The 19480-nt window shown below is 39.0% G+C and overlaps 1 protein-coding gene across 1 annotated transcript in view; it reads left to right on the top strand.

Moving 5' to 3' along the window:
- LOC127801395 (protein transport protein SEC31 homolog B-like) overlaps positions 1 to 17748 on the top strand; it is a 29306-nt gene extending 11558 nt beyond the window's left edge. Inside the window, 20 exon segments of the mRNA XM_052336494.1 lie at positions 7639 to 7735; positions 7820 to 7842; positions 7844 to 7857; positions 7965 to 8070; positions 8163 to 8220; positions 9160 to 9257; positions 9567 to 9686; positions 10443 to 10485; positions 11531 to 11640; positions 11716 to 11843; positions 11956 to 12514; positions 12695 to 12787; positions 13302 to 13487; positions 13576 to 13789; positions 13996 to 14111; positions 14248 to 14418; positions 14719 to 14844; positions 14938 to 15217; positions 16788 to 17026; positions 17212 to 17748. Coding sequence (XP_052192454.1) covers positions 7639 to 7735; positions 7820 to 7842; positions 7844 to 7857; positions 7965 to 8070; positions 8163 to 8220; positions 9160 to 9257; positions 9567 to 9686; positions 10443 to 10485; positions 11531 to 11640; positions 11716 to 11843; positions 11956 to 12514; positions 12695 to 12787; positions 13302 to 13487; positions 13576 to 13789; positions 13996 to 14111; positions 14248 to 14418; positions 14719 to 14844; positions 14938 to 15217; positions 16788 to 17026; positions 17212 to 17301 — 2871 coding nt within the window. The 3' untranslated portion in view covers positions 17302 to 17748.
- The last annotated feature ends 1732 nt before the right edge of the window (positions 17749 to 19480 follow it).

A 19480-nucleotide genomic window follows, 5' to 3' on the forward strand; every position in this document is an offset into this window, starting at 1 on the left:
AACTTCTGGCCCAATAAATAGTGCCTCCATTTTTGGACAACGAACACTATTGCCATCAACTCCCGCTCATACACTGACTTATTGCGGCCATTAGGATTAAGGGCATGGCTGTAGAAAGCAATGGGGCGATGCTCTTGTATCAACATAGCCCCTAAACCTGATCCAGACGCATCCGTTTCCACCTCAAACCGTTTAGTGAAATCAGGTAATGCCAACACTGGTAAGGAGGTCATTGCTTTCTTCAACTGCTGGAAAGATTTTTCTGCTGATTCATCCCAACCGAACCCGTTCTTTCTGAGTTTTTCAGTGAGAGGCCAAGCCAACTTCCCATAATCTTTCACAAACCGTCTATAGTACCCTGTCAGCCCCAAAAACCCCCATAACTCTTTTATCGTCCCCGGCCTTGGCCACTCAAGCATGGCCTTAACCTTGGACTGGTCAGCAGCCACCCCTTCGCGTGAGATGACATGGCCCAAATATTCCACTTCTCGCTGCCCAAATTGGCACTTTTTTCTGTTGGCGTAGAGCTGGTTTGCAACCAACACTTGCAGCACCTCCTTTAAATGCTGCTCATGTGCCCCCAAGTCCTTGCTAAATACCAAAATATCATCAAAAAAAACCAACACGGATTGTCTCAACTGACCTTTGAAGATCTCATTCATGAGGGACTGAAATGTTGCCGGCACATTGGTCAGCCCGAAGGGCATGACCAAGAACTCGTAGTGCCCCTCGTGAGTACGGAACGCCGTCTTCGGCACATCTTCTTCCTTAACTCGAATCTGGTGGTATCCGGCCTTCAAGTCTAGCTTTGAAAACACTGTGGCCCCATGCAATTCATCTAACAACTCATCAATCACTGGGATAGGAAATTTATCCGGCACCATTACTTTATTCAAGGCTCGGTAATCTACACAAAACCTCCATCCCCCATCCTTTTTTTTAACTAACAAAACAGGGCTGGAGAATGGACTAATACTAGGTCTAATAATCCTTGCAGCAAGCATTTCCCGTACTAGCCTCTCAATTTCATTTTTTTGAACATAGGGGTAACGATAGGGCCTCACGCTTACCGGAGAAGCTCCTGGCTGTAAGTTGATAGCATGTTCTCGTGTCCTCCTTGGTGGCAGCCCTTCTGGATCATTGAATATGTCACCAAACTCGGCCAACACTTGCTGGATACCTCCCTGTGTGACAGCAGTGAATTCCCCACAATCTGTCGAGAGACACCCTAATTCAAGAAGCACTCCCTCCCCACTGTCCTTAAGAGCTTTCATCATGGTCTTCAAGGTGACAAGGGTTTTGCTTAAGCTGGGATCCCCTTGCAACGTGACCATCACCCCTCCTGCATTGAATCTCATAGTTAGGGACTTCCAATCAACCTGTACCTTGCCCAAGGTTGCCAACCATTTCACTCCAAGGATGACATCCGAACTGCCCAGCTCCAAGGGAAGGAAGTCCTCGGTTATCTCCAAATTTTGAAGAGAAAGAAGCACCCCCTTACAGATTCCGGCGCCCTGTACAGTAATTCCCGTTCCCATGATCACCCCATAACCCGCTGTCTCCGACCTTGGTAGTCCCAATGTCTGTACCAGCTCAGCTGAAATGAAATTATGCATAGCGCCGTTGTCTACAAGTACTACCACCTCATGGCCAGCAACCTGCCCTCTCACCTTCATGGTTTGGGGCAGGGTAAGCCCCACCACGGAATTCATGGACAATTCTATCACCTCTCCCTTAGCCTCCTGCACCTCCCGTTCATCCCCTCCATCCGTCTCCTCTTCTACCCCCAGCTCATCCTTCTCTTCATCATAAATTACCATGACTTGTAACTCCCTATTTTTGCAGCGATGCCCAATAGAGTACTTCTCATCACATCTAAAGCATAGGCCCTTCTCCTGTTTGGCCTTCAATTTTGCCTCACTCAGTCTCTTGAAAGGCGGATTACTCCCCTTACCGGTAACCGGATTCTGGTGCAGCACAACCGCATTGGTCATTGCTGGCTTTGGCGATGCTGGTGGGGCCATTGTGCTTACCGATCGGTGCTGGTTCGGAATTGGGTTGTAGTGAGTTGTTCCCTTGTTTTGACCACCTCCGAACGAACCTCCTCTAACTACCATGTTTCTTTCCTCAATTCGTTGGGCCACTTCCATGAGCTGATCCAATCCATTCGGCCCTAGCATTCACAGTTCCGCTCTGATTTCTGGCTTCAACCCATTGATGAATTGGCCCTCCAACAAGGCCTCCGGCAAGCCTTCAAGAGGTGAAGCCAATGTCTCAAAACAAAGGCAGTACTCTCTAACTGATCCCCACTACTTAAGGGCAAGGAATCTCTCCTCCAGGGTCCCCTCATGTGTGGACCTAAATCGGTTCCTTAGCATCACCTTCAATTCTTCCCAACTCCGTATCCTCCTCCGCCTTTGTTCCCATTGGAACCAAGCAAGCGCTGGCCCATCAAAATAGAGAGTTGCGGATTCCAACTTCTCCAGCGCCGACAGCTGATTAACGATGAAATACCTTTCAGCCCTGAAAATCCAACCATCTGGATCTTCTCCCTCGAAAACTGGCATTTCCAGGCGCCTCCCCTTGTAATCGGACCTTCCTGTCCCTTCGACTCCATCATCCCCCTCGCCTCTACCCATTCTCACTTCTGGCGTTCCCTCCATGAACGAAGAGGAACCCTACGGCATTTCTGTTCCCTCCCACTTCCCTTTTCTCCCTCGTTCCTGTTCATCCCAATGCGCCATCAGTAGCGCGAACTGATCCATTAGAGTGGCCATGTTTTTCTCAATTCCACTCACCTTCTGCACTTTCGATTTCAGCGACTCCAACCCACTGTACAACCCATCAATCCGCCCTTCCAGGTCCCCTACTCGGTCACTAAGGTTCACCATGGGGATCGATTTTGCTTCTCTGATACCAAATGATAGATTACTGAAGATAATCTACCTTGATTTACTATAAAATGAAGAGAATTACACTGAAAAAATAGGAAAATGGACTTTTGAGAGGTCCAATCTCTCCCAATATCTTCCTTCCTTCCCAATCCCTCTCTATTCTACTCTCTTCCTTATTTATATGTTGCTCCAGCTATGCTCCTCTAACAAAATTTGTTGTGCGCACATGCCACCAGCCTGCTCTCCCCATAATGCCCCTTTAACCGTTTTTGTTTCTTTCCTCCTCTCCCTTATCCCTATTATGCCCCTGCTTCTTTCGTCTATGGTAACGAAACTGTATGGGTCTTATGGATCTTCTATCAAACTGTTGCATTTTAAGGAATTCCTGAGGTTGTAATGCTTTCTTAACCACGTCCTTCTTCAAGAGTTCTCTATTATAGTCATTCAATCCTAGTGATTGATTGCCTGAATCAATCATCTCTTGGTTAGAATTTTGGAGATAATCATTTGAAGCATCTCCACCCGACTTATAGAAGAATTCAACTAGAATACTGAATTGATACTCCTTAGACAACATTATGAAAAACTTCTGCATCTGCTCGTGTATCACATGGCCTATTTCCTCACATGTTTTGCATATCACACTGCTTGTTTCCTTGCGCATTTGACTGAACTTATTATCAAATTTCTTTTGCCATGTCTCATGATTTTGGCTAAACTCATGATTTTTGTTATATCCAACTAAAACTGTAGCATTGTTCTGTTGTAGTTGAGAATCCAATTGTTTCACATGTGCACTATCAGCCTTGGCAGAAATCTCACAAGCAGGACAAGTTGAAGGCCAAGGAACAGGAGCTTTGTACATCTTGAATAAAATACTTTTCGTGACCTAATCGACTTGCTTGCCTGCTCACAACAATCACTTATCAATAGTCGAACCTTGATCGGCTGCTAAAATTATCAGAATCATAGTTGCTAGTCAGCTGACTCTGATTCTGCCTTTCAAAATCACCAGAGTTAGCTGTTGGGAGTTGTCGGAATCATAGCCAAGAAGCGTGGGCCACTGGATTATAGTGATTGAACCTAGATCAACTCCAATTTTGCCTCCAATACTCGCCTAATCCAATCGCTCAATTGCACCTCCAAAATTCGAGCCCAGCTATTAAGAAATTGCCAGAATCACAATTGAAATTGCTGGAATTACTGTTGGAAATGGTTGGCCTTTTTGCCTGTTAGCTTGCATCTCACCTCTTAATATGATTGTTTAACCCTCAAAACACACCCGAACAATCTCTCACTCTCGCAACATAAGAGTAAAACAGAAAACACACAAGAATTTAACCAAGAACAGAAAGGAACACACAAGAACTTATCCTAGTTCAGTCTCAAATGAGACCTACGTCCAAATTAGCTTTGCCCTTCGCTTTCTTCACTATCTTTGAATGATGATGCACGATTACATGTGCCCTAAACACCCAACTCTCTCACAACCCATAATCCTGAAAGCTACACAGAGTTGAAACCGAAAGATATGTTCTTTTTCACACACAACACATACTCGCACAAGATAGAATGAAAAGCACACACTAAAGCCAACCTCCTGACCCCTATTTATAAGCTATAAAGGCGGGAGTAACAACCTTGTCACAGAGGCAATCTATTAGGAGTCCTTTCTTTAAATTTTTGCTAGTTGTGATCTTCAATTATGGGTTTATCATTTCTGCTATAACCGTAGTGTGCTAGAGGTCTAATAGAATGTGTTAGAATCAAAGTTTGTTATGCGATTGTGGGTGAGGGCCCACCTGTCAGGGGAATATACCCCTCCAGCGGCCTTACAAATATGCCTCTCGCGCGATTGAGAAAGGCATGCATGAAAATCAAGAGATTCTGCTTCTCTCATCTACTCATTCTCCTGTTCTCTCTATCTCTATCTCTCTCTATTTGTCTCTCTTCACTCTTCTCTTGCTTCTTATTGTTCTTCCTATTGTCGACTTCATTCCCAACTGGAGGACCGAATCTCCCTACCAATCCCCATCGGATTAGTAGGAGGGCGGGGTAGTCACAACCGGGTTGTGACAAACATGATCGACTGCCCCTAAATAGCAGTTAAAACAAATCCAATCAGCCTTCTAGAAACATATCCTTCTAGAAGAGCTTAAATAGAAAATAAACCTTGACATCTCTCTTACATTACAAACCCTAATCTAGTACAAATGCCTTTTAACATTGCCTCCAAAAGTCGGGCAACAATTGCTAAATTTCACAACCAAGAGTCAATTGTCAATTTCGTCTTCAAGACTCGGAGCAAGAATTACTTGCTCAACCGCTTTCGCTAAGAGTCGTCTAAACTTCTAATCGGAATCTCCTGAATCACTACTCAATTAGTTCTGATAATGGTTGAGGTCATCTTCCTAAATCGCGATTGTAGTAGCTAAAGTCTGTTAGTTCTGTTGCGGCTAAGAGAGTAGTCTTTGATACCTTCAGAATCAAATCAGAAACGATCACCTATCAGTAGCCAAGAATCACCGTCTGAATTTGCTTCCAATGACCGATTTTCTCTGCTTCGAATCTGGCTTTGATTACTTCAAAATCGGATTAGATAACTATTGAATTTTGTGAACTCGCAATCGAGAAATGACTGCTCTGATACTAAATTGTCACGTACCTAGGGTTTGGATTGGAAATTGAAATGATCTGAGGTAATTTGGACCAGGAACAAAAGAATTGGGGAAAGGATTGGACAGAAATAGGGAAGGTAATAGACAGAAATGAGAGAGATGCAAACAGAACAGAGGAAGGGGGAGATTAGAAAGAAGGCAGAGGGAAACATGAAGGAATTTGAGAGAGAATGGATGAGGGGGGAAAGTTGAAATTCAATTATCACTCATAACCTCCCTACCAACAGACTTCAGTAGCTTTATATAGCTACTCTACAAAAAATAACAAACTAACAGAAAAATACAACTAGAGGAAAATACAAGTAAAATGTAAAATAGGCTAATTACTGTTTTAGCCCTAGTAAATCCCTTGGGTCCTGACACGTGACCCCTAGCATATTGCGATCTTGGCAACTACGGTTTTATTAATGCAGCAACTCTCACTCCCACATTTAAGTTCTTGTGGTGGCAGGAGATATATGCACTTTTGCAAGTCAAACAGCGGTTGCTTTCATTCATATTTCATTTGATATGGAGTGAAGAAACTGACCAAATGCTATTCGTTGTGTCAGGTGGATCATGGGTGTCATTTTCATGCAAAGGAGATTGTGATACTCATGACCTTCCCTCTCTAGCCATGAGGTTTGAGAGCTTGCTTCCAGCAGTGAGTTTGTATGTAAAGGTTTCTTCCTTTACATACAAAGTAATCAATTTGGACTCCCTGCAACTTCAACTACACAAATTCATGATGCACCTATTGATGGTGGAGCTATTCAAGAGCCCCTTATATTGAAAAGATTGCATTTCACCTTGTGAGATTGGAAGGTGGAGTTATTCTTGATGAGAGGTTTTCCGCAATGATTGCGTTAATCTGGCCTATAGTATGGGTGTGTTTTTGTATGACAATTTATTGGCTATAGTGTCTCTCCACTATCAAACAATACCCATTCTCCAAATTAGGAACTTTGGAAACCTTGTTGATGTTTGAGCCATAGGGGAATACTATTGGGAAGATAATGAGCCTTTTCTAAATTCCAATCATCAGGTGCCTGCTAATGGGAATGGTATTCAGCACAATCACCCTATTTCAAAGAGCTTTTTTTGGGTGACATTAAAGTAGGCAAAGGTCTTAAGTTCAAAGCTCACTGCTGACCCAATATTTAAATTGATGCAAGTGTCTTGGATAGTTATACAGTTAAGACTAGTCACACGTGAGGATGTGTGTTGAGAGTAAAAATGATGATATAAAATGTAAAAGTTAACTTTTTATTTTATATTATCATTTAGGGAATCATGTTGGGAATGTTATTCAGCACAATTGCCCTATTTCAAAGAGCTCTTTTCTGAATGACATTAGAGTAGGCAAAGGTGACCCAATATTTAAATTATTATACGCGTCTAGACCAGTTATACAGTAAAGATTAGCCACATGTGAGGTTGCATGTTGAGAGTAAAAATGATGATATAAAAGATAAAAGTGAACTCTCTATCTAATGGCAGGTTAACTTTATCTTTTTATATTATCATTCTTATTCTCAACACTATATAATGCCGTTTTTTCTTTTTCTTTTTTTCCATTTAGATTACCTGGATATAATGTTTTGTAGTTCGTTAGGTAATGTGGTTATCTAGCACTATAATAACTTATCCATAAAATGGGAAAAGAAATACAGCATTCTGCCCGATGTCTGTTTTTTCATTATTTGTTGAATTTCGTGTTTTGGGGATGGGCTTTGACCCTAATATTGTATAACATTATGAAAACATGTGTGTGGTTGCATCTGCACATGCATTACCCCAGTTCTGACGGATCTAGAAGCTTGATGATGCATTAGGTTAAAATAACTAGATGCAAGGATTAGCTTCCTTTTCTGCATGCGGTACTGAATCTGTTATCCATCTAGAAGACGTATATGTTCTTAATCCTTGCTCTAGTATCTCACATATTATCCTAAGGAACTTCTTTATGTGTATTACATTTGTTTGTTTGTTTGTTTGTATCTTGTGTATATTTTGACCATATTTCCTTGTACAGTACTTGCTTATAACAGCTAATACAGTTTATGAGACTTTTATGCCTTTAGCAGGGTAGTGGATCTGCTACTCAGGGTGAAATTTCATTCTTATCTTGGAACAGCAAGGTTCAACATATATTAGCATCCACTTCATATAATGGGACAACTGGTGAGAGAAGAAACTCTCTAATAATCTTAATTACTAAATTCCTATATTTCAGCTGGGAATAAATTATATTTTCTGTTATTTCAGTGGTTTGGGACCTGAAGAAGCAAAAAGCCAGTGATTAGGTAAGTTGCTTTAATAACACAGTGTGTTGGGCTCTTTTATGGAAGTGATTATAAGAAAATTACCTAAATTTCTATTTTTGGTGACTAATGCACTTTTCAAATGGCAGCTTTTCAGATTCAAATAGAAGGCGGTGCTCAGTTTTACAATGGCATCCTGATGTGGCAACTCAACTTATTGTTGCTTCAGATGATGACAATTCACCTTCTTTGAGGGTAATGAATCTACATTTCATTTCTTTTGACTTGCTGTACTAATTTAAGACTTGCAAAGTATGTTACTCATTAACGTTAAAATTTCATCGCAGCTTTGGGATATGCGCAACATAATGTCACCAGTGCGGGAGTTTGTGGGGCACACTAAAGGTATATCATCTAGCAAATTTTGACTTATCTTCTAATTATGGATTTGAGTGTTTGGTCTGGATTCTTCTTTTTTGATTGGCATTTAGCGTTTCTCTTCCATCTCTCATGCAGTTCAGAACTTGCACAAACAATGAAAGTTAAATGGACATCTGTGTTAATCAAATGGGAAAAGCATGAAAAGAGTGTATGAGAATTGCTAAATTCTATTGCAATTGCTTCTTTGGATAAATTCTGAAGTTTATTGATTTTCTTCCTGTTGCATGGAGAAAACCATCTAGCATAGGTGCTTTTTTCTTTTTTGGGGTGGGGGGCTTGTCCTGGGTTAAGGTTTGTCTTCTTGTCCAAAGATGTCTGAGTCACTTCTCACTATACTCTGTGTTGTCTTAACATGGCTACTGCAAAGGGTATTTAAGGTCTTGTTGACGTAGACAGCTTCATTTAACTTTTTAAGGCACTGAAATTTCTTGCAAATACTTGAACCATGAACTTAAGTCTAGGAGATGACTTTATTTCAGTGTGTATGCCATATCTCAAGGATTCTTTAATCTTTCTTCTTTTGTTGCTCAAGTATCATCAACTTAACAGTAGTATATAATATGGGCATAATGCAAGCTGCAAAGTCAGGTATCATCCAGATTCATGGACATAAGGATAGGATTCTCCGAAGATTCGCCTAACAGGGTTGGACTCCCTAACACCGCTTTTTAACCCCTGAGCAAACAGAAAAAAATAATAAAGGATCAGAGCTGTATTGATGTTTTATTACTCATCTAATCTTGGAGTCTTGAAGGGTGCTTATGATACTTGTTGGAATACTATGTTGTCTGTTCAGTTGTAATTCTTGATTTTGAGACTATATCTTCTGCTGTGGTCCATAGAACAAGCTTTCCTTTGGCCTTTCCTTTTACGTGATGCTGTTTCATGCATATATTTCACCAGGTGTCATTGCAATGTCATGGTGTCCCAGTGACAGCTCTTATTTGCTTACATGTGCCAAAGACAATCGAACTATTTGCTGGGACATTGTATCTGGAGAGGTAGAATAAGATATTTATGGCTTCCTTCTTTCCTTTTTCTTTCTTTTTCAGTTACCAAACACCCCCTTCCCTAGAAAACCCACCCACCAACCCCCTCTAAAAAATTTATCCACCAAATGGCCAATACTTCAGCCTTGCTCCTTGAATGTCCCTTCTATTTTGTATATCTTCCATACCACATGCCTACACGAAAACTTGCTTGTTTTCCCTTCATTTATTTCCTTTTACTGCCATTGGGGTTGGGGCTGTGGGTGGATGCCACATCTACAATGAACATGCTAACCTGCTGTAATGTTGAATATGCTATAGATCGTCTCTGAATTGCCAGCTGGAACCAACTGGAATTTTGATGTGCACTGGTATCCAAAGATACCAGGGGTTCTATCAGCATCTTCCTTTGATGGAAAAATTGGGATTTATAATATTGAGGTATGCTCATGCACTGGTATGTTATGTAATGTTTTTTTATGGAAATGTTGACATACGAAAATAGGGAAATTGAGGGCTTCTCCCTGCCCCCCCCCCCCCCCCCCCCCCCCTTTTTTTTTTTCTTTTTCCCGTTTTGCACTTTTTTTTTTTTTTTTTGGTGTGTGTGTGTGTGGGGGGGGGGGGGGGGGGGGGGTTGGAACTGTTTGTCCAGTGTCACCTCTTAAAATCAACTTTTTGTTTGAATCCTGACAATTGATTCAATCATGTTACCATTAGGAACTTGTATGCTTAAGAAAATCAGAGGATCTCACTCATGTTTACTTGGGTACATGTCTAAAAAATTATATTTGCCTGTAGAAAATGAAGTTCTGAGTTCAGTGGTATTGAAGTTAGAATTTGGTGTACTTAATAATGCTAGACAAGGGATGAGAGTTGTTGTTCACACTTTAATCATATGTGTCGTCATTTGGGTCCTTATAGTTAAAAATTAAAAGTGGAGAAATATATATTCTGTTGTTTCTACATAGGATCCATAGTATGCATTGCATGCTTCACCGGTTATTCATTATTGTACCTATCTGAGACCTGGCTGTGCACATTAGCCCTCTGCACTTGGTAATTTCTATTGCCTCGTGTGGATGTTCTTCCAGCCTTCAACTTTGGATAGCATTTTCCTCTTTTCTAGGCCTTATGGTCAAGGAGACGGTGCTTTTGTTATATTTATTATGAATAAACATTCTGTACTTCTTTCTGCAGGGTTGTAGCCGGTATGGCATTTCAGAGGGTGATTTTGGCGCAGGTGTGTACTTTGAAATGTTCATATTTTAACATAGAATTCCTTTGAAACTTATTGTTCAACATAGTATTTAAGACTCAACTCTCTGCATATGCCATAGTCTGGGTATTATGTGGTTTCCATTTACTTTTGGTTTTGTATTGTTGTTTATGTACTATTAGAGGCTTGTTCCTTACATGTTCTTATAACAATTAGAAGCCAATGTTAACAATAAGCATAAGCTGCTTGTAGTTGTGTTTTCTTGCTTACTGTTATTTCTTTTTATTTTCTTATTTTTTATTTTAATTTTCAGTAGTAATTATTTTTTAAAGTTAGCTAGTTGTGTATTGTTAGCTATTACAAAAATATAAGAGTAGTGAGATTTTAATGTTAGCTCATGCTTTTAGCTGTGTGTTGTCTTAGGTTACAAGTCTTAGTTCTCACAGTTTCAATTCTTGTCGCTGAAGATTTGATTGTTGCATCATGCTGCTAGGCTGAATGTCCTACTGTTGTTTGTTTATCTTTTATTTTCTGTTTATTTTCCCCCTTGAGATGTACCCTATGGGTGAGTGTCTGGAAGTATGTTTTGTTAGAATCTAATAGGAATAATGATGTTTTGGAATCCTATTATGGGAATCCTCCAAGTATAAAGATAGATTTCTATGAGATCTTTTGTGTATGTTATGGGGTTTTTAGGCCGAATGATGAGTTGGCATACCAAGAAGGAATGACTTGGACAACTTGGTCCTTGCACGAGAGAATAAATAGAGTCAATCGATATGTTTAGGTTCTGTTCAGAATGTTTTCCCAAGACCTGGAGAGAATGTTTGAGGTGACTCGTAGAAGTACCAAGAGAAAACTCGATTACACTGCCATTCATATTGCTTGATGACTGTCATTTTCTCTATTTTGTCAATTTCCCACTGCTTTTACTCTCTCTCTCTCTCTCTGGGGTTAGAATGCCCCTCTCTTTCTATGCATTCTCTGTAATTATGTTATATGACATTTTTTTTCAGTCGATTTATTTTTGGTTGTTTTTCTTATATTTGTCTTATTCTTTGTACCCCAGCACCTTTGAGAGCCCCAAAGTGGTATAAACGTAAAGCAGGGGTGTCTTTTGGTTTTGGAGGCAAGCTTGTTTCTTTTTCCACAAAGGACTCTGCACCTGGAGTTTCAGAGGTATTCTTGGTTGTAATTCCTATATCAGTTCTATTTTCTTAATCTTATTTTGTTCTTGTCTGGACCCTGTTTCAGGTTTATGTGCATAACTTAGTTACAGAGCAAAGTTTGGCAAGCCGCTCTTCTGAATTTGAAGCTGCAATGCACAATGGAGAGAGATCTTCATTGAGGCTTTTATGTGAAAAAAAATCACAGGAGGCCGAGTACGTTTTACATGATCTTTGAAGAAACAAAATTCTTTTTTCTTTCGTCACAAAATTATTGATCTAACTTATTACTTCAAATCTTTGTGTTATACTAAATTGTCTTGACCAGAACTGAGGATGACAGAGAGACCTGGGGATTCTTGAAGGTTATGTTTGAAGATGATGGGACAGCAAGGACGAAACTACTTACACATCTTGGTTTCAGTCTACCTACTGAAGCGAAAGAGACCATTCAGGATAATCTGTCTCAGGAAGTAAGCGCTATTGGTCTTGAAGAGAAGGCAGCAGATAAAGGAGAATATGCTGTGAATAAAGAAATTGCTGCCTTCTTGAGTGATAATGGGGAAGATTTCTTTAACAATCTTCCAAGTCCTAAAGCTGAAACACCTGTGTCAGATGCTGGGGCTAGCTTTAACAATGCAGGCTTTTCTCCCAATGTCAAAGATGTGCAGCAGGAAGTTGATGGAGAAGAGGAGAGTGCTGACCCATCATTAGATGATGCTGTTCAACGTGCATTGGTTGTTGGGGATTATAAAGGGGCAGTTGCACAGTGTATATCTGCAAATAAAATGGCTGATGCTTTAGTTATTGCTCATGTCGGTGGCTCTTCCTTGTGGGAGAGCACACGCGATCAATACCTAAAGACGAGTCGTTCTCCGTACTTAAAGGTAGCCAAAACATTTTCCTTTTCTTGATTGGACCCTTTAAGTTGTCAAGCCATTCATCTTTCATCACCAGTAATCATAGTTCTTGTGTATGATCAACCAAAGCACATCCTGTTTTTTATGGTGTTAATGTATTGCTGCCGGTATTATGGAGATTCTACTGAACTCTTATTTCACTTCCAGGTTGTTTCTGCAATGGTTAACAATGATCTTCTGAGCCTTGTTAACACCAGGCCGCTGAAATTGTGGAAAGAGACCCTTGCTTTACTTTGTACTGTAAGTTACTCAACCTAGAAGGATTAGCTTATGTGACCATGTAGCATGATGCTGAATTAAAAGTATGATTAATTTGAAAAGTTATTTTTGCTTGTATTGAATGTGTGGAATGCAGGTTAAACAGTGTCCTTTTATTGTTTGAAGGAGCTTCAATTTTTTTTCTCTTTTTTTTTTTTTTTTTTTGGGGGGGGGGGGGGGGGGAGGCGGGGGGGATGTGATATTATTTTTCTATCAATCCTTCAACATGTATTAATACCCTGTTTATGTTTTGCTACAATTGCTCAAAATTAGGAGAAGACCCTTGGTTACTTGATATAGTGTTCTAAAAGCAATAATTTCAGTGATTTCAAGAGGATATGATCTCCTTTACTTGCTTTTATGGTGTATTTCAAAATACATACATCATGCTATTCAGTTTTTCAGTAGCGATGGAAATAGATGAGAATGGAAATCCTTCGATTAAACTCTTTAATAAAATTTTTATCATGATAATCTTGAAATCATTCATGAACAGTTTGCACCAAGAGAGGAGTGGACTCTTCTTTGTGACACCCTTGCTTCTAGGCTTATGGCTGTTGGTAATACACTAGCTGCGATTCTTTGTTATATCTGTGCTGGAAATATCGACAAGACTGTGGAAATTTGGTCCCGGACTTTAGCATTAGAGCATGAGGGAAAATCCTATGTTGACCTTCTTCAGGTAAGTTTGCTAATGCTACCTGTGAATGTGCATTCAAAATATATGTTCTGGGTTCAGTGCTGACTGTACTATCTGTTTATGTCATTAGGATTTAATGGAAAAGACTATAGTCCTTGCTTTGGCAACTGGGCAGAAGCAATTTAGTGCTGCTTTGTGCAAGCTCGTTGAGAAATATGCTGAGATACTAGCAAGTCAGGGGCTTTTATCTACAGCAATGGAATACTTAAAATTGATGGGAACTGATGAATTATCTCCTGAGCTTATCCTTTTACAAGACAGGATTGCGCGGTCAACAGAAGTTGGTATGTCTTTTTGGCTTGGCTTTCTATGTATTCATGTGGGCCACTTTTCCTTGATTAGTGTGTTAGTGACTAATATTACTACTGATTTTCTTCTGAATCCTGATGGAGTTAATATGAAACCTGTAAATAAGCCTGCATTGTTACATAGTAGGCTTTTTGCAGTAGATGTGTATGCTCAACTGATGATTTTGTCAATTTTGTGGCAGAAAAAGAGGTAACCAACTCTGTGGCTTTTGATAACTCTCAGTCACATACAGGACCAACATATGGTGCCAATCAATCCAGATTTGGTGCAGCTGATGCCTCTCAGCATTATTATCAGGTTCATAATATTGTACCCTCAAACATAAGATGAGAGATGCTTTGGTTGCTGCAGCAGCAGATATTCTAACCATAGAATCTGCTGCTTTGCTTATAAGTGACACTTTTTTCTGGTTTATTCATTCTTTGTTTTGTAGGAAATGACAGCACCACAACTGCAGCAGAGTGTTCCAAGTAGTCCTTATGGGGAAAATTACCAACAGCAACTTGGCTCTTCTTATGGGAGAGGTTATGGTGCTCCTGCCCCGTATCAGCCAGCTGTGCAGCCTCTAATATTTCTTCCATCCCAGGCACCTCAAGCCCCTCAGGTAATGTACATAACTGGATTCATTTTCATTTGGAAGTAAAATAATTGATCAGCTCTAAATGGATAACTCATGTAACAATCATAATATTATTTGCATGTTAGTTAGCCTCTGCTTTCAGGATGCTTATTGCATGAACCTGTCTTTGACCAACTTCGCTTGTACTTAATTCATTAATATTTTTTTTAGATCTAGTCATTTAGTAGTTTGTTTTACCATTCTGTCTGTTGCTACCAATGAAACTATGCTGCAAAATCTGATTTTATTGATTCTTTCTTCTTTCTTCTTTGCTTTTTATACCAGATGAACTTTTCTGCACCACCTGTTTCCAACCAGCCTACAGTGAAACCCTTTGTTCCTGCAACCCCTCCTGTGTTGAGAAATGTGGAGCAATATCAGCCGCCAACATTGGGTTCACAGTTATATCCTGTATGCCTGACGTTTAATCCTGGAGTTTTATTTGGTTAATCACACGTTCCATTGTCTTGGTGTACTGAAGTTTACATCCCGTGTTCATTTCAGGGAACTGCCAACCCTAGTTTCCAGGCTGGGCCTCCTGGAACTGGTTCAATTGGCCATAATCCATCTCAAGCAGGTTCAGTTCCACCTAAGATGCCTCAGGTTTTGGCTCCAACCCCAGCGTCTATGGGATTTATGCCTATTAATAGTTCTGGAGTTCAAAGGCCTGGGATGGGGCCTCCACAGCCACCCAGCCCTACTCAGCCAGCACAAGTGCAACCAACCATAACTCCTGCAGCTCCACCACCTACAGTACAGACAGCTGATACTTCAAATGTACCTGGTAATTATCTTTTCGTTAAAATCATCATGTTAAATGGGATCATGGCTGTCTTTGCTTTCAAGCGGAAGACTTATGTGTTATGGAATTGACTCTTTCCAATTAAGATATGCATTATAAATGGGTGTGGTGTTGTTTAAATGATGGGGAAGGGTTGTGGAGTAAAGTTATAGCGGTTGAGTATGGATGTGTCCATGGGTGTTGGGGGGATTGGCCTACTGGTAGGATCAATACCCTATGAGGTTGTTCATTAGAGGGTTGTTTCACAAGGTGATGGCATGAGGGTGAAATTTTGGGTCAATGGCATAGGAGTAGGTGCCCATTACAAGGAGGAACCTTCACAGTTTGTCTGGACAGCTACTCCTGATGCCATTCTTGTGTCTGAAAATTTGAGAAAGCATATATAGGTGGTCTTAGGTTGGTGCTAAATGTTTAATAGTGGTGAATCGGTTGATCATCTTCTTTACTCGTCTTGTGGCTCAGGATGTGCAGTCTTGTATGTATGAATTTGGGTGTAAAGTGATTTGCAGCAGGCATATCTGTGGAATGTTCTTGAGGATAGTCTTGTGTGGTGGAAGAAGTTTTATTTGGTAAAATTTTCCCATTTTGTGTTATTTGGTGTGAAACAAATGGGTGAGCTTTTGGGGACAGAGAGTATCTGATTTCTTGTTTGAAGGGTTTATTTATTTATATTTTTTTTATGATTGAAGGTTGACAATAATTTTCTTTCCTAGTCTCCTTTTTACAATTCATAAATGATCTTTTTGTTCTTGAATTTGGATATTGCAAATCTGATTCCCTATCCGTTCTTTTTTAAGTTGTTTCAATGCCTATAGGCAGTTTCATTATATATATAAGGGCTTATTTAATAATATCTTTTCTAGAGGGTTCAAAGCCTTATAGGCAATTTCTTATGTGTATTTAGTGGTCTATTTATCAAAGGAGGGAGGGGAGGGGAGGGAAGGTATTTCAATCCTTTATTCCCATGGTTGTCACTCTTTCTTCTCAACATTTGAAACTTCTGGATGCCTGGTTTTATTCACCTTTTCTTTTCCCTTTTTGTGCCAAAATTTTATCTCTGAGTTCCTGCCCACAACCTTGTTCTTTCCTTTTTTTTTTTTTTTTTTTAAATGTAGGAATCGGGGAGCTTCGCCTAGCGGCGCCTTCGGCGCAAGCGTTGCCTCTCTATAACCTATGGGCACCAACCCAAACCGAGCAATTGGGCCAGGCTGGGTAAGTCCGGGTCAAAGACCCATCCCGTGGCCCTGATGTAGTTAAACGATACCTATTGCATTGCCCAGGATCCGAACACACAACCTTGGCATATCCAGCACCCGAAACTCACGCGGTCAACCACTTCAATTACCCCAAGGGGTTCAACCTTGTTCTTTCTTGGGACATAAGGTTGCATCTTTGGGTTCAATTGATTTACCCCCCCAAGCTGAACCTGAACACCCCTGGGTAGTGCTTTAAAACCTGTTTGGAATCACCCCTATCTAATGGCTCGATACAATTTTAAATAGATACAACACTGACAAAGTGATTTTTGTTACTTGTGAATTATGTTCCACAGCTCCGCAAAGGCCTGTTATTGCCACTTTGACTAGACTTTTTAATGAGACATCAGAAGCGCTGGGAGGTTCACGTGCAAATCCAGCTAAGAAACGGGAAATAGAGGACAATTCAAGGAAAATAGGTGCCCTGTTTGCAAAGCTTAACAGCGGTGACATATCTAAAAATGCTGCTGAAAAGCTCATTCAACTATGCCAGGCTTTGGACAACGGTGACTTCAGTACTGCCCTTCAGATCCAGGTATCATAATTCCTATCTCAAATTTTATTCGAAGAAGCAATTTGAAGTGAGGCATTTATGGTTTCTTCAGTTTTTGTGTCTCTGTGTATCTGTTGTGTTGTGCTTTCTCTTTTTTCTTCTTTTCCGGGGGTACTGGAGGGTTATGAATTTGTTTCTGATCTTTGGTGTTGATTCTGCCTTGAAAGGTACAACTGACCACTAGTGACTGGGATGAATGCAATTTTTGGCTTGCCACTCTTAAACGGATGATCAAGACTCGGCAGAATGTTAGATGAATTTAAAGGATAAATTCCAACGAGCATCATGGTCGTAACCCCATTTTGCAGTCCATTTTGTTTGGGAGGGTCTCATAAGGGCCAGTGAGCCCTTTCTATGTATACAAAGAACAAGTCTCAGCTTCATAGGTGACGGGTGGTAGTGTTTTGGTTCTTTTAGTGTTCTCAGCCGCTGTCTCCTCCCAATTTCTAATTTGATGCAGAAGATAGAGGAGGAGTTTTCTCAGGGTAAAAATGGGCTTGACTGTTTGTTTTTCACTTTATTATACTTTTTTGTTTCTCCTTAGCATGGACTATGGACATTTAGAGTTTGGGTTTTGATTTATATGTATGATTTAGTCCATAAATTTTTTTTCTACAGTTGATCCTGTGATTTGTTTTGGGTCAATAGTTTCTGACATTTTCCCCCCACTAGGGTTTTATGTGAAAGAGCCATTGTTTTGTACTTTTTACTATGAGTGAATGTTTAATAAGACAAGTATTTTTTTTATTTTTTGGTTTTTGTTGACGAGAGAATTGACATGGAACCTACTAGATAGCCGTGAGGCAAAAGCTTTTAGCATATGTTTTCCACTTAATGCTTATATTTGAGGCCTTATCTTTGGCTTTAAATTGGTCATGTTCATTTTTGAATCAGCCTTTCAATGTTTTGTTTTTCTTTTATCCTTGTTTCTTGATCAGATGGAGACGAACTCACTCTCAAGCTAATTACAAGGAAATGCAACAACCAGGAAAGATAATAAAATAATCAAAGAGTTGGAAAATGTAACAATAGTTCATTTGAAGTGGAGATGAAGCACTAGTTGTAAAGAATTCATTCTGAGGAGTCAAAATAAGATGAGATCTGATCGTGAAAGATTAAAATCTTAACCCAGAGATTGCATTAGTTAGGGGTGTTTAAATATCTATTTGAATTGAAAAAATTAGACTGGACGGGGGGCTGAGAAGTCAAGTTCACTCTAAGATCAAATAAGTTTGGTTTGGTATTCGATATGAAAAATTTAAAAAAAAAAATTGTTCAGTTCGCTTTTGGTTTTGGATCTAAGATCAAATAAGTTTGGTTTTGTTTTGTTGCGTACATATGACAGTGTATATACTCATTGCATATACAACAGTGTTACAATAACTATAATATGCAACGTATGTAGTATGTGAATTGGATCAGACCAGACTGATTCGGTCCAATTCAGTTTAGTCTTACCCTTATTTGTTTCAATTTTGGTTTGAATTTTTTATTAATTTTAATTTTGATCTAATTCAATTTAAGGTCGATTTAGACCAATTGAACATCCCTAATGTTAATGTAAATACCATTACTATAAGAAGATGGATCACATTAATGGGAAGAAGTGATTTTTTTTTTTTAATTTAATTAGTGAGAAAGATATATCTAAAATAATTTATATTATAAGCTAAAATTTACTAAATTCTTTCCATGTTTTTAATTTGGAACACTTAAAACCATTGGAGTTTTATTTTCCTTTTCATATTATTTTTTGGCCAAACAAATCTAATCTACATGTAAAAAAAAAGACCAACTAAGTAATAATTACACAATTTTATTTACAAATAAAAAAATATCAAACTTATCCTTAAATGGAGGAAAGTAATACCAATTGATGAATTAAGAGAAAAATAAAAAAAATATAACCACTAACCCTTTGATATACCCAAATAAAATTTCAATCTATTGATGTGCAAAGAAATACAAAGTCCTTTTAGATCACCAAAGCAAATTAATCTCCAGTTTATTTTTAAATTGTGAAAGTAAAGTAATTTTCAAAGAATTAATTTGTTTTATTTTTTTCAGTACATATATTTTTGATTAAATTCTCAAACACACAATTCTTTGTTTGTTTTTCTCTATAAATATCGTTTGTAATTGAATTTTCAAATGCTATATTTATGCTTCTAATTAAAAAGTTGAATTTTCTTATTTTATTTTTATAGTGGTTACTTTTTTTGTTTTACTTTTTTTCTATTTTTCTCTCAAATCATCAATTGGTGTCACTTTTCTTCACTTAAAAATAAATTTAGTATTTTTATTTTTAATTAGTTTGTTTTGTAACAACATAATTGCATGTAATTGTTTAAAATTAATTAACGCATTATAATAATTTTTTGCGATATGTCTAAGATTTTTAGTCAAAAAATGATGTCAAAGAGAGATTTTGATAAA

The sequence above is a fragment of the Diospyros lotus genome, chromosome 5 (genome assembly GCF_014633365.1).
Source record: "Diospyros lotus cultivar Yz01 chromosome 5, ASM1463336v1, whole genome shotgun sequence".
NCBI lineage: Eukaryota > Viridiplantae > Streptophyta > Magnoliopsida > Ericales > Ebenaceae > Diospyros > Diospyros lotus.